The 15,453-nt window shown below is 38.5% G+C and overlaps 1 protein-coding gene across 1 annotated transcript in view; it reads left to right on the forward strand.

The window, feature by feature from the left end:
• Gtf2a1 (general transcription factor IIA subunit 1) overlaps nucleotides 1–13,412 on the forward strand; it is a 32,492-nt gene extending 19,080 nt beyond the window's left edge. The window contains exons 6-9 of the mRNA XM_027418644.2: nucleotides 121–254; nucleotides 563–883; nucleotides 5,843–5,932; nucleotides 8,843–13,412. Coding sequence (XP_027274445.1) covers nucleotides 121–254; nucleotides 563–883; nucleotides 5,843–5,932; nucleotides 8,843–8,950 — 653 coding nt within the window. The 3' untranslated portion in view covers nucleotides 8,951–13,412. The remainder of the gene's footprint in view (nucleotides 1–120; nucleotides 255–562; nucleotides 884–5,842; nucleotides 5,933–8,842) is intronic.
• Nucleotides 13,413–15,453: the final 2,041 nt, after the last annotated feature.

The following is a 15,453-nucleotide window of genomic DNA, read 5'->3' on the forward strand; positions in this document are numbered from 1 at the left end:
AATATTTTGGTTCTTTGGCTTGAAAGCAACATAAACTCATTTCCTTGTGTATTAATTGCTGCTGAAATAGCAACTTGGTCTATATTCTTTTTTTTTTTTTTTTTTTTTTTTTTGCCTTAGGTCAGCTTCTTCAGGTGGTCCGAGCAGCCAATGGTGCCCAATATATCTTTCAACCTCAGCAGTCAGTTGTTCTACAACAACAAGTTATACCACAGATGCAGCCTGGTGGAGTACAGGCTCCTGTTATCCAGCAGGTAAAGAATTGTTACCATCCCCTGGGATCCAGCTGCTGCTCTTGCTGCTGCTGCTGCTGCTGCTGCTATAACTGTATGAATTTATCATGTGGTTCCCTACCCTTTTCCCCCTCAAGTTTACATACACAATAGTCAAAACAATCTTATTCTCAATTGTTGTTATTACTATTATTATAATTATAATCATCATTATCATTATTAGGCCTCCAAGCAAGTTACATCTCTCATGTTTAAAACTGAATTATTATTTGTTTCTGGCTTCTTGATCCCTCTTACTAGTTCCTAATAGGTGGTTTTGTTTGCCCTAGGTCTTGGCCCCACTTCCTGGAGGGATTTCACCACAGACAGGTGTCATCATCCAGCCACAGCAAATCTTATTTACAGGAAATAAGACTCAGGTCATCCCTACTACAGTGGCAGCACCCACACCAGCACAAGCGCAGATACCTGCCGCTGGCCAGCAGCAGCCACAGGCCCAGCCTGCTCAACAGCAAGCCCCATTGGTGCTGCAAGTTGATGGAACAGGGGATACGTCATCTGAGGAAGATGAAGATGAGGAAGAAGACTATGATGATGATGAGGAGGAAGATAAAGAGAAAGATGGAGCTGAAGATGGGCAGGTAGAAGAAGTAAGTTTCTAGTAAAAAGAGACTTGAAAAGAGAAGCCCCTCATCATTTATTGTTGTATTTAGGGCTAAACAGACAAATTAATATGCTATTTCTTCAGAGAGGTGGATGCTTGGACTCAGCTAGCTTTCTCTCCCCCAAACTCAGGGAGTATATCACCCACTCTGAGTATGGTTCTTCTACCTCAGTAACCACACCATCACAGTCCATCATAGGCATCCTCAGGAACTAGATTATCCATCCCTCATACATGGCCTAGAGGGCTGTCTCCTAGGCTGTTATAGGTCCTGTTAGGTTGATATTAACAGCAACTACCACAGGCTCCCTTTTTTTAAAAGGTATGTATATCAAATGGAAATTATATTAATAGGGATAGTACAGATCAAATTTCTTGTTATTATTCATAATGTGGTGGCTTAACCATAAGATAGTGGTAGAGCAGATGAATAGGATTGATCTTGTGTTTTAGTGATTAAAAAGGCATGGCATTGTTTGGGGAGAGAGGAAAGTGGAGAATAACTGAATGTGACAGCTCAAGCCCAAACCATCTTTTGGCCCATTCTGTACCAGGTCCTCAGTAATCTCATCTTCATGACTTTTTCTTGATGCCTGTGAACATGGTGTCACCAGTTTTTCAGCATAGTTACTATGTCCAAGGTGATGATTTGGCCCACTGTAATTTTCATGATTAATTGCTTTGTGATAAAATGGAATCATTTTTCTTTTAAATCTTAATACAAAATTCTGTTTCGTTTTACTGATTTGTATTCATTTATTATTATTTTTAAGGTTTCTTTTTTTAAAATTTTTTAAATCCCAATCCCAGTTTCTCCTCCCTCCTTTCCTCCCACTCCCTCCACTCCCCCCTCTTCCCATCTGTTCCATGGAGAGGGTAAGGCCTCCCCTAGGAAGTCTACTAAGTCTGCCCCATCATCTTGTTGAGGCAGGACCAAGGCACCTCTCCACCCCCCACCCCTGGGTCTAAGCTGGCGTGGTATCTCTCGGTATAGAATGGGCTCCACTAAGTGTATTCATTTATTATTTTGGTGTTTTTGTTTTGTTTTGTTTTGTTTTTGAGAGTTTCACACTGTAGTCTAGGCTGCAGGTCTGGAACTCATTATATAGCCCATATTGGCCTTGAGCTTGTGGCAAGCCTCCTGGTTCAGCCTCCCAAGTATTATAGATGTGAGCCATTTTATAGGCCTAAACATTTTTTTCTTCTAAATAGTTAAAGATAGTTTATTAAATATCTGAGGAATCAAAGTGGCTAGAATATTTTAAACTATGGCTATCCTGGCATGCACCAGTGAGGTGAAACTGTTTTCCATTACTAAAATGTTTTGGTGTCTCTTCCCTGACACATCTCTTCCTTCTGCTTTCAAAGCATCTGCACCAGACTGTATGATCAACTTGTCTTTGTATTTCAATGTATGTTTATATTTCCAAAGGTATGCTGCGTGAATAGTATAAGTGCAATATTTTTAATGTAGCTTCTGTTATTTTTTCTTAAAATGGTAGTCCTGAGGTTCAGTCAGGTTGTTGCATATAACTAGTTATTTTTACTGTTGACTGTACCATTATTTGATTATCCTTTTTTGGATCCATTGAACATGTGGGTGACTTCTAATTCTTTACTGCATTCTAAAATATTCTTAAATGTGTTCTGGGAACTCCTGTGTATTTCTCTTCAGTATTATACATGAACATGGATTTGCCAACTTACTGCACTGACTCTATTCTGCCATTTTTGTCTATAATTTGTAGATGTCAACATGTCATCACTTCTTAATATTGGCAGACTGTTGAATTTTTCCAGTCTGGTAGAAAATTGTGTCTTGGTTTGGTTTTAGTTTGAACTTCTTGAATGCTTTAGGAGCTTCAGCCCCTTTTCATGTATTTACTTGTTGTTTGTATTTTCTTGTGTTTTTATTATGTGGAAGTACTTACTTTGCATTGTCTTTAGCCCTTTCCCAAGGTTTTGATCCTTCCCCAAGTGACATTGCATTACGTTTCTCCTGCTTGCTCATGTTATACATATGTGTAGTATAGAACTTCTAATACTCACCACTGAGCCAGCCTGATGCCTTTTGTATTAATGCCTTTGTTGATTCTTTTGTTTTCCATATAGATGGATCTTCTTTTAATGGTCTGTTATTAAGTATATTTATTGTTGTTTTCTGTGGATGTCTTTTAGGTCTGAAAGAATTCACTCTCTTTGTAATTAACTAAGTTCTTTGCTTTTTTTTTTAAACTATAAGGAAATGTATTTTATTATTAAATGTTTTTCTGCAACCATTAGATAGTCAGAGAATCTTATTCAGACTGTCATATATGAATTTCATTGATTGGTCTTAATATGCAAACCAGTCTTGAGTTCCCAATAGGACCCAGCTTGGTCACTGAACGTTGTTCTCTCTGTAACTGCTAGACCCGGGCTGATGCCAGTTTGTGTCCGTGTGCCTGAGTGCTTCTGTCACCTTGTTCTCCATACTCTTCTCAGCAGCTCTCAGTCATGTTAATAGGATCCTCATGAGCCAATTTGGACTTTCTTATTTTAAAACCGATACTAATCTTTTCTGTATTTGTTTTTGTTATTTTTAATTTTAAATTTATTGTTGTTTTTGAGACGGTTTGATGTGCCTCTGTCCAGGCTGGAGCTCTGTGCCTCCTAAGTGTTGGGATTAAAGTTGTGCACCACTGTTAACGCCTGGCTAAATTTGGGGGTTTTATTGTTTTGGTTTTTTTTAAGGCAGGGTCTCACTGTATAGCTCTGGCTGTCTTGGACTCAGTATGTAGACCAGGATGATCTGTAGCTCACCAAGATCTGCCTGCCTCCGCTTCCCAAGTGCTGGAATTAAAGTCGTGGGTCACCTTTTTCAGCATCTGTGGATGTTGTTGAAGCTTGTCACTTTATTCTGCCATTGAACTCTCTATGCCTCAGCTCATGAGGACACCTACTAAAGAAAAGGTCTCATTCTTAAAACTTGAAACAGTTCAGTTCGGCCAACAACCTGAATGAGCTTGGAAAAGGATCCAAAGATGAAATATGTCTTGGGATATCATGAATTTTAACCTTTGAGAGATTGAACAGGGTAACTTGCTATGTTGTGCTATGCCTGCACCTTTGACTGTTGGAAACTGTAATAGCAGATGTGTTTTTCCTCAGCATTTTTAGTCAGTAGGGAAATGCAAATCTAAACTACAGCTAGGGGGCTTGTTACAGCTACTAGGAAAACTACAGTTAAAAAAAAATATGTTTATGGGTGTTTTGTCTGTATGTATTTCCGTATACCACATGCATGCAGTGCCTTCAGAGGCCAGAAGAGAGGGTGGCAGACTCTGAAGTTATAGATGGTTAAGTATATATACGTTGGTGGGGATTTGGAAAAATCATAAGTCTTGTGTGTTTCTGGTATGAACATGTAGTAAGATAGCTTTTATGAAAACAGTAGTGAGGTGGCGGTGGTGGTAGTTTTTCAGAGTTAAGCAGAGAGTTAGCCCTGTGCCTCCAAGTTTCACCTACAGGTGCATGTAGGGAAGAATTGAAAACAGGTGTTCAGACAAAAATGTGCACATAAGTGCTCATGGCAACACTCTTGACTATCCAGAGAGTCTGTTAGTATCGTGTGAATGGAATTAAAAGGTATCCTATCTGTACAACACAATGGCATTTAGCTGAGAAGAAGCGTGAAGTACTGGTGCATGCTACCACGTGAGTACACATTGAAGACCTGAAAGCAGCATAGATGCCCACAGATTGTACTGCTCCATTTATATATCCAGGATGGGCAAAGCAGATTGGTGGTTGCCAGTGGACAGAAGGGGCTAAATAGAGTGATTGCTTATGAGTAAGAATTATGAAGTACTTTGGAGCTACATAGCAGAGAGGATCCCATTAGGAATGCCCACAGTGCAGCTGAAATGTACATTCCGAAAGGGCTAAAGTTTTATCATGTTTTCCCATTTAACATAGATATTTTTATTTAAAGAGTATATATCTGTACACACATATGTTTGAGTGACAAACACCTACTACACCTAGGCTTTTTATAAAACATTGTTATTTTCCTTTCTACCTCTGTTTTGCCATGTCTTTTTCCTCCTCCGTTTGTTAGAAACCTGAGTTAAGTCTTACACCACAAATGAACTTCAGCCTTATTTTATCCCCTCCTTTGGTTTTATTTTTGGTCCTGAGATATCTCATCCTCTGCATTTAAGTAATTTAAATTTTAATTTAATTGTTCATTGTATCTCCATAATGTCATCCATCATAATGACAAACAGTACTGATTGGTATTCAGAATCTTGATCTTTAGTTCAGCCCTAAGGCCACCCTGCAAACCAGTTGTATTCTTTGATTTCTTCTCCAGTGTCACCATTGGTTTGTTTTGCTTTCTTTTGCTGTTGCTGGTGCATAGTACCATGACCTCACAACACAACCTTCATATTTTCTCAGTTTTATTTCTAGGTATCTGAAACAATTATAGGTGAGAATTTATCTTGTGCACTTATTAAAGACTAAAGAAAAAATTTAAATTTATATGTTTGTTTTGCCGGCATGTATGTCTGTTCATCAGGTGAGGGCCTGGTACCCAGGGAGTCCAGAAGAGGGCATCTGGTAGATCTAGACTTGGTTGTGAGCTGCAGTGTGGGTGCTGGGAATTGAATGCAGGTCTTCTATATGAGCAGACAATGCTCGTAACAAATGAACCATCCCTCTAGCCCCAAAGGAAATAAATTTTAGCCCCTCTTGATTCTTAGGAGTTCGCTAGCTTAACTTCTATTCCGTTTCTTGCTGAAATAACATTGGCAAACCTTTGGTGTTGACAGCTCTACCTTCATGGCGTGTACAGACAAACCTGATACATAGTTCTCAGAGAGTACTTCTTTCCACTAAATGGTACAGGAAATGTTTATAGCAGTACAGGAGATCTATGTGTGAATTCTCCTTTTATTTGCAGGAGCCCCTCAACAGTGAAGATGATGTGAGTGACGAGGAAGGACAGGAACTCTTTGACACAGAAAATGTTGTTGTTTGCCAATACGATAAGGTAAGGACTGTTTTTTCGTTTCTTCAAGACAAGGCTCCTTGGTGTAGCTTTGGAGCCTGAAGGACTTCATTTTCAGTTACGGACTTTGTTTTTTCTTGTAGTTTCTCCTCTAAGCCATCTTTTTAGCCTTACTGAAAGATTTAGGGAGATGATGACTGTCTGTATTTAATTTTATGCTTTGCTTCTGAGACCAGGTTGTATTTAACAATCCAGGATGGCCTGGAACCCTGGTAGCTAGCTCAGGGTGGTTTCATGTTCAGCTGTACTCTTGCCTCAGCCTGAGGCTACAGGTGCTCTCTACCATGCCCAGCTTTCCTTCATGACTTTGTAGAGACAGTGTGAAAGAAAGCATTGTGATTGTTTCACAGAGTGTTGGAGTAGTCTCTAACTCCTTAGCTTACCTTTGAAAAGTAAGTAATGAGTAAAATGGTAAGAGATGATGATTTTTCTGTCTTTTTAAAAAATTATTTTTAGTTCCTGTGCATTGGTGTTTTGCCAGCATGTATGTCTGTGTGAGGGTGTTAGATCCCCTGGAACTGGCTACAGACAGTTGTGAGCTGGCATTGTGGGTGCTGGGAATTGAACTAGGGTCATCTGCAAGAGAAACCAGTGCTCTTAACTGCTGAGCCATCTCTCCAGCCCCAAGATGATGGTGTTTCTAGTCATTCTACATCAGCTTGTAAACAGCCCCTTTTCTTTTCAATGACAGAGTTTTAAGAGAATTTTGTCTTCATAATCTTCAGCTCCCTTGAGTCTGAAAAGACATAATTGAATATTTTATTACTAAGAGGACCAGGAAAGTAAGTAGTAACAAAAACCAATAGACAGATGAGCTTTAAGAGATTGCTTAAATATCTATTTTCTGACAGTTTTGGGCAACTCCTGTGAAAGGGCCCTTTGATCTCCAAAGGGGTTGCAACCCTCCCAACCCCCCAGGTTGTATTGGTTTTTTTGTTGGGATTTTTATAATCAAGTATTAAGTGATAAGCTCTTTTGTCAGTCAAAATATATAATACTTTCACACATTATATTGACTTTTCTCATAACTGTTTCTTAAATGTTTATTGAATAGCAGGGAGAACTAAGCATGCATAATTTGTGTTTGTATTTGCAAGAAATTTCCTTGTGGTTTAAAGAAATCATAAAATTTTGTTGTTACAATGAATATGATAAGTAGTGCTTATATCAAGTAGATCTATGGAGAGACTGCCAATGGAATGATTCTTACTTAGTATAAGGTAAAACCAGGCCAGTTGCGTAACAGTAACCTAAAGTCCGAAACATTATTATTTGATGACATCTTTTGTGCAGTTTGACTTACCCTTCATTGCACACAGTACATCAAATGAGGTTAAGACAGCAGGAAGGCCTAAGGGACCTGCTTGCAGCCAAACACCCAGTACATAATTTCATGATAGCAAGCAAAGAATATTTCTTGCTGGGGGGTAAGGTTGGTGTTGGTGCTGGTGGTAGTGGTAGCACACTCCTTTAATCCCAGCCTCAGTATGCAGAAGCAGTTGGATCTCTGAGTTTGAGGCAAGCCTGGTCTACAAAGCAAGTTCCAGGACAACCAGGGCTGTTATACAGAGAAAACCTGTCCTAAAAATTTTTTTTTTTTTCTTGGAGTAATTTCCTGTTGTAAGGGAATATTCACCTTGATAAGCTATATACAGTGTTTTAAATGTTACTGAAGTTGGTTTGTTTTACTTTCAGATACATTTATGTTTTAAACTAAGCAACTTGGTTTACATTGCTTAGTGAAAAACAATTTCAGAATTTTTAGAGCTGTATTTCAAGAATTCGAAAGACTGAAAGAATAGTCAAGTGCTTTAGCAAAGTATAAATGGTGAGGTCGTCTGGTTAGTTAAGATAAGGATAAATGTGACTTGAGCCAGCTTGAGCTTTAGGAATTTTGTTTTGATGTCTAAGCTTTAATTTCAATAATGAGTTGACTTTTAGAAAAGCACAGAAGGAGTAATGGCGTTTATATTGTCAGACAAGCCATGGTCTTAGTTGAATGCTAGCAAAGGTGACAGGTTTTAGGTAATTTGGAGTATTGGGGCCTTGGTGAAAATGGTATAGTGGGAGGTTTCAACCTTGTTTATAAGAAATTTTACTTTAATATATTTTCATTGGACAGTAAAGAGGCCTTTCTGTTGGATTTTAGTACATTTATGAAGGGCTTAGGCCAGGAAAGGAGTGCTTTTAAGGTCATGTTTTGTACTTTTGTGTAAATAAAAATATTTATCATTTACTACCCAATGTGACCTCAGTTTTGAAATTCTGGACTTCTTTCTGAATATGAGAGTCTCTTCATCCTAAGACTATTGTTCTCTGTTTTATTTTAATGAGAAAAGTTGGAATCTAGAGCAGGAACATCGTGATTTCCAGATGCACAAAACACTATTTTTATATCAAAAGGAAGCATTAGGATCAGTAAGTGAAAGTTAGAGGAAACAGATTTCAGGACAGGGTAAAGCCTTGACAAACTTCTAATTATAATCAGATAAACATTGAACAGCCGTTTGTCCTAAATATGTCAGAGGGTGTCTGTCTGCACCAAGAGTATAGAATGTTAGGATAGAGAGCTCAGAGATGTGTATCTACTGAACAGTGCATTATTTGAAAGGTCCATGCTAGGTTTTGAGAACACTAAGTTTATTTTACTGAAAGAAATAAGGTCCCATTTGTATTGCTTGCAGATAACTTGTAACTATTTTAGTGACTACAAGTTACTGAGAGCTATTAATGAATTAAAGAAATTTAAATCTACAGTTGTATTTTTTTGCTAAACATTAAGATAACAGTTTTCAAATACAATAATTATACAGACAAGCTTTTGGTTTTATTATGAATGGGGTTTTATTGTGTTTTCCTATTATATCTTTTGCATTCTTAATTTTTGTTTAGATACACAGAAGTAAAAATAAATGGAAATTTCACCTCAAGGATGGCATTATGAATCTTAACGGAAGAGATTATATATTTTCCAAAGCAATTGGAGATGCAGAGTGGTGAAGAATTGCTTCTTTCCTTTTATAAGTAAGACAAAAGAAACATAAAAAGTTAAAATGGACGGTTTGAAACTTGGGACATACATCAACCAAAACTTCACTTCCGCATGTCAGAAAAGCGCAGTAGAAGCAAAGCTACTGGAACAAAACAAAGCTAGACCTTGACAACATAGACACTACTTCTAACTGGCAAGCCATGGAACTGTAGCACCTGGGGTTGTTGGGTGGGGGGAGGGCTTGTGTAGGATACTGTAACTGTCAATTTTAAATACAGGAACCTGCCATTGGTAATTAGCATGTAAAGTTTGTCTATATTCCTTTCTCCAAGTTGGGCTCAGTCAGAAGATACTTGTTGGAATGACCTGAAGAAATTTCCCTTTTGATAGATTGAATTGAATCTGTTTATTGTATGTGCTTATATTTGGTACAAATTGCGTGTGAGCTTTTTACAGAAGGGCAAGAATTATGGCGTTGATATTTAATTCACTTGTATAAGAGAATTTAAAACTCATAATAGGTCTTAAACATTTTTACTTGTTACTGTCACTCAGTAATACATACCTCTTGCTTCCCTGCTGTATGAAACATCTACTTAGATTTAAAGGATCAATGGTCACAGTTTGGAGACAAAGTTGACCCAGGAATGGATGCTTGTTTTAATTAGGTTTTCCTACTTGTTAAATGTAACTTAAAGACTTGGGTCTTACCTGTGTTGAGTAGAATTAAAGCAACAGCTTTAATTCCATATAGAAAAACTGTACTCAGTCCCATACTTTAAGAAGAAACCCCAAATCGGCTCCTCAGGAATATGTTTTTATTCACAAAGGTTACCACCGAGCTGAAATTGTATAGTGCACTTGATATGTGAAGGGTTTTCTTGTTGGGCTACAGTGTGTGCTGAGCTATGCATTTAGTCTTTATGTAACACCGAGATGGCATTCTGTACATTGATCTAAGAAGCATAAGGGCAGGTGGTGAGGACTGGATTTTTATTAAACAATTTAGTAATTATAAAAGTTTCTTGTGTTTACTAGTAAAGAATTTTAGAAATTATTATTTTAACTGAACAAATTTTTTAAACAACTTTGTAATTTGAGGGGAAAGTTTGTGGGTGGAGGGGGTAGAGGGAGGTGGGCCACTAAATACAAATTTACCTCTCTTTCATTGGGCAGCCCTTCCAGGCCATTGGTGATATAGACTTGGGCTCCAGTTTGCACATGGGGAGATTTTGACTTGTATATTAAATGCTTTAGACATTTACTGCGTGTGGTGGGAATGTGTAGCTCTGGTGCGCTTGTGTCAGGGGCTCTAAACAGTGTGGCGCTGCAGTGAGCCAGCTTCCTGGGAACTGCAGGGATGCTTGCTCACCTCCATCTCTGTTCTGGTGACTAACAACATTGGCATTCAAGTTAACTTGCCCATTGATTTCATTTTGTCTTCCATTTTTGTCTTCCTTTAATTCGACTTTACGTAGTTCCAGAAGTAACAGATAAAATATGTTACACAAGAAAAACTGTGAGGTATATAGGGCTTTTTTTAGCACATATTTTTTTAATTTCTTAATGCAATGGATTCTCCCTCCCCACTTACCACCCCACTGAACAAATTGTTGTGGAATTTGGCATAAGTGGTGGTGTCTTAACATGACAGTAGTTAGATTTTGCTTGTATGCCATAACTGGCAATGCAGTTTGTTTTATTATTAATGTAGCCTTTTGGGGGAAGTTTGTTCATTCTCCTATTCTCAAGCACACACAGTTCTATTTATAACACTTGGAGAACAGAGGGAGTGAAATCCCGTGAGTTCTTTTGTTCAGTTGTCCCTCTGTAGAGTTTCTAAGTGTGTTTACTCAATGAAGCCAGTGACCTGAACTACCTGCGCTAGTGCAGCAGTGTTGCTTCAGTGAAACTCTTGGGCTCATCAGTAGCTGTAATGCAACTGAAACTTTGATTACTGTATGATGGCTAATTCAGCACAGGTCCTGGGCCCTCTGTGTAGTCAAACATATTGAAGGTGAGCATTGTACACCGGCCTATTTTTCCAAACATGAACAACCGCTTCTTTCAGAGTGACACAGAGAGGGCTATTTGGATGCAGGAAGTAACTGTCTTTGTATCTGTGTATTGCCTATTGTTGGCTTCCCGGATGAATGCTTTCATCTGTGGAAACTGACGGCTGGTTCAAACAACCCTGCACACCAGATTGCGCTCTTACATGCTGTTGTAGCGTGTTCCTTTCTAAACCGAGTAGCATGTTGTATATTTTATTATACTAGCTTTTGCTATATAAATGTCACTTGCTTTGAATTCTTAATCATGCTTTTGCCATTACATTTAACCAATGATGTCATTAGGTTCTATTAAAATGTCATTCCTTTGGAAAGGCAATGGATTCCCACTTGCAGAATTTCAAGATGAAAGTAGCATGTTTACCCGAAAGGTGGAAATAAGTTCCGAGATGGAAATACTGAAATAAGCAGTGTTTTCAGAATGTGATCTGTTTAGATTTGTATCAGTAGTGATGGCACCTTTTATATAACACGATGCCAGTAGTGCTAAGGTAAATTTACACAGGATGAGCAAAGCGGAAATGTGAGCCTTTTGGTTTGTGAACTCTTGCCTGGTGGTCCTTTGTATTCTCAGACCACTGGATTCCCCAAGAGCACCCGACTTTGTCATGTGCAGTTTCTGGAGTCAAACATGGTAGGGAGGCTTTATATTGGGCTTTTTTATTTGAGATGTTCACATTTCTGTTAAATACACACCCCATTTACACTGTTGCCTTTTTAAAAGTCATGCTGGCATCAAGATTCATGGAGTGTGTGCAGTGATTGACATGTGTTCTTGACAAGCATAATAGAATCTGGCTTTAGAAAACAATGTAAAATGTACTAGTTTTTATATAAAGGCTTTCTGTGCTGTATTGAAAATCAAGGAGTTTTCTTTTGGTGGCTTGAATGGACGAATGCAGAGTTGTCTCCCTCTGAGAATTTTTTTTTATTATTATCTTATAGCAATAATGTCACCACATTAGAGGGTAAGTATTCCTTGTATAAGAAAACAGACATATCTCCTCTTAGCAACTTTCCCTTAATAACAACATATTCTTCCACTTGAGAAAGTTCTTATATTTTCAGATTAGTTCATCTTGAACTTTTGAGCTTTTGTGCAATGTGCTATTTTATTGATTTTGGTACATTTTCGTTTCATGTTTTCTGCCTGTCTGAATCTGCTATAGCAGATTCTGAATTTTTTGGTTTATATATGGTTGTTTTGTGTGTTTTCTCATGTGTTTATCGTTGGGTTTGGATTTTCATCTGTTACCCTATGGAAACTATTCTGGTTTATATTCTTCCCCCTGGAAGCCTGCCTTGGTCTTTCTTTTGTCATTTTTGTCGCATGCATGATTTAAGGAAGGAGCACATCAAATTTAATTTTTTTTTGCTTATTTTGAGGAACAAAAAACTTGAGAGCAACACGACATTGAATGAAAACTACTCATTTTGTCACGCTTCCTTAAATCAGTCCCGATTGGGTTGGGGAGGGGTTAATCCCTAGGTTTTTGGAGCTACTATTGTCGACTGCTGTTGTACATACTGTTATGTGTAAGGGCGTAAATATATTTATTATGTTTGTAAAATTCATTCTGTACACTTGCAGATCAAGGTTGCTCTTCTGTGATATATGAGGTGTTAGCTTTTAAAGACCATCTTGGAATACAATTAAAGAACTTAGTATTCTGATGTACTAAGACCTATTTTAAGTTTAATATTTTACCTTGCAAAAATTTTAATTAAAGATATTATTTAAAAAAGTAATGTTGCTTGCTTTGCTTACTAGTCTATGGCATTGCCATATGGACAACTGAATAAAACCATACAGTTTAGACAGGAAAAGCTCAACCAAAATAGGGATTTGTTGAATTCTGTACCCTTAGTTAAATTCTGTACCTTTAAGGTAGTGGGTTTGGGATGCCAGACTGAATTGTTAAACTGTCTTAGAAATCTTTAAGCGCTTTTAAAAGTTGTATTTTCCAGGCACAGAGGCATTTAGGGTGGGTGAATTCACACCAACTAAATGTAAATTAAGGTTAATATAATTAACATTGTATTAAATGAGTATTTCTACTTTCAGAAGCTTAGATTACATAGAATGAAGTTATTAAGAACACCATTTCATTTCTTTGTCTGGCTAAACTGTTTTTCTCTCAGTTCAAAGTTTGTACATAATTGCTTATTAGGAGATTTGGATTATTGAGGTTTGTATTACATATTGAATATATTTTGTGTTACTTTAGAAGATATTAAATTACTAGCAGTATTTTGATTTTATAGTTAATTCAAATGAATCATTAAGAGCTTGCCTTTTTGTAATTTTTTATCCTGTTATAAACTACTTTATCTAAGGAAACATGCAGATTTTAACTATTAAATAATCATAATAAAGATATTTTATTTATTGCCAGCATTTCTTGTATTTTGCAATTTAATTCAAGCTCCTACATTATGACCTTAATCCTTGTAACCTGAGTTCCTGTCTGTGAAATAACAATGGCAAGGTTTTGAGTATGAGATAATTTGGATAAATTGAAATGACTGAAAAAAAAAAAAAAGAGTAAATCATCAAAATAGAAAAATGTGGTGTGATTGAGAGACCAAAATGTTTGTTCACAAAGCAGCCCAGAAAGGAAGAGTTGGTGGACCTGCGAGGCTATCGAGCAGGCCAAGGCAGAGGTGGGAAGGGAAAGGATGGGCATCAGGGTGGGATGACTTATGCTCTGAACTCAACATATCTGAAATAAGAGTTGTGGTTTTCAAACTGAAATCCATAGACCTATACTATTTTTTAACTTTGTATGTATGAAATTTTTGTTTTGTTTTGTGAGACAGGTTTCTCTGTGGCTTTAGAGGCTGTCCTGGAACTAGCTCTTGTAGACCAGGCTGGTATGATTGCTTTTTTCCCCCCTGAATGTATATATCCACACACACACCATGAGCATGCAGTGCCCACAGAGATCAGAAGAGGGCGTTGGATCCCCTGGAACTGGAGTTATAGATGGTTGGGCGCTATGTGGGTGCTGAGAATCAAAGCCAGGTCCTCTGCAAGAGCAGCCAAGTGCTTGTAATTGTTGAGCCATCTCACCAGCCTGGGAACTACACTGTTTTAAAATAAATTTCCTAAGTATATGTAGGTCATGTGCAGTGGGTGTGAAGAGAAAGCACGGAGGTGCCAAGCTCTGGTCCACGAGTGTGACTGGAAATCTTTCCTTTTGACAAAGAGCCCACTGACTTCATCTAGTCCATGGAACTTCCATGCTAATGATACCACAGCTAGGTGTTTTTTTGACTTTGGAGGTTGTCCTGGAGCTAGCTCTTGTAGACCAGGCTGGTCTCGAACTTACAGAGATCCACCTGCCTCTGCCTCTCGAGTGCTGGGATACAGCTAGTTCTTGTGGGCAACCAAGAACAATGCTTGTGTTTTGGTGGCTGGGGCCCTTTGATCAAGTCACATAGCCTATATCTGGTACTAGGATTTTTATTTTTTTAAACTGAGAGCTTTACAAGAAAATTCAGTTGTGAGTTTGGGGGGGCGTGGTTAAGAGGGATAAGAGAGTAATGGGAAGAGAATATGATTTGAAGTACATTCAGTGTATGTGTGTGAAATTGCGAAGGAATAGTAAAGATGGCATAGCCAGGATGCAGTTAGTAAAGAGGGGATAGCTCTTTAACTTAGTTAGCTAGACCTGTTAGGAAGAGGCTGTGGCATATAGCTGCTGGGTCTTTTTTGCAGTCTTCCCTGTCTCCATGTCTTTCAACAGACAAGGAGTAAATAAACCCAGCGTAACTGTTTGCTTTACATGTCTGTCATCAAGATCCTGAACTGCCATGGTGACTTAGAGAAGACACTGGGAGCCATACGTTGGTGTCACACGGCTTTAATCCTAGCACTCGGGAGGCAGAGGCAGAGGCAGGCGGATCTCTGTAGGTTCGAGGCCAGCTTGGTCTGTGGAGAGAGTTCCAGGACAGGCTTCAAAGCTACACAGAGAAACCCTGTCTCAAACCCCCCCAAAAAAAGCCATTGGGTGGCAGCTGTAATAACAGAATAAGTAGAACACCCACTGACAGGGTTAAACACAATGAGACTTGCTGTTTCCCTGAGGAGTGGGAAGGGTCAGGATACCCTCCCTTGATTGCAGTCACCATGCCCCCTGCCTCAGCTGCACCTCATACTGCTACTGACGGTCTTAGTGTAACGGTGAGAGCATATAGGGGGTGGGAGGTTATTTGGGGGTCGAGACATCAACGAAGCAGCTGCCTATGAGTAGTCCATGCCAGTTAATTTATGAGTTTACCAAGCTGGACTTGGGCATACTCCTCCCTCCTGTCTGCCTGATCTCCATGTGAGGTGAGTAGATTTTTTTTTTTTTAAATCATCTTGGCAGGAGGGAAGATACTCTAAAGAGAGACACTTGTGCCTCTGCTTTTGGCTATGAGACTGTTGAAACAGT

This window comes from Cricetulus griseus, chromosome 5 (genome assembly GCF_003668045.3).
Source record: "Cricetulus griseus strain 17A/GY chromosome 5, alternate assembly CriGri-PICRH-1.0, whole genome shotgun sequence".
NCBI classification, from domain to species: Eukaryota; Metazoa; Chordata; class Mammalia; order Rodentia; family Cricetidae; genus Cricetulus; species Cricetulus griseus.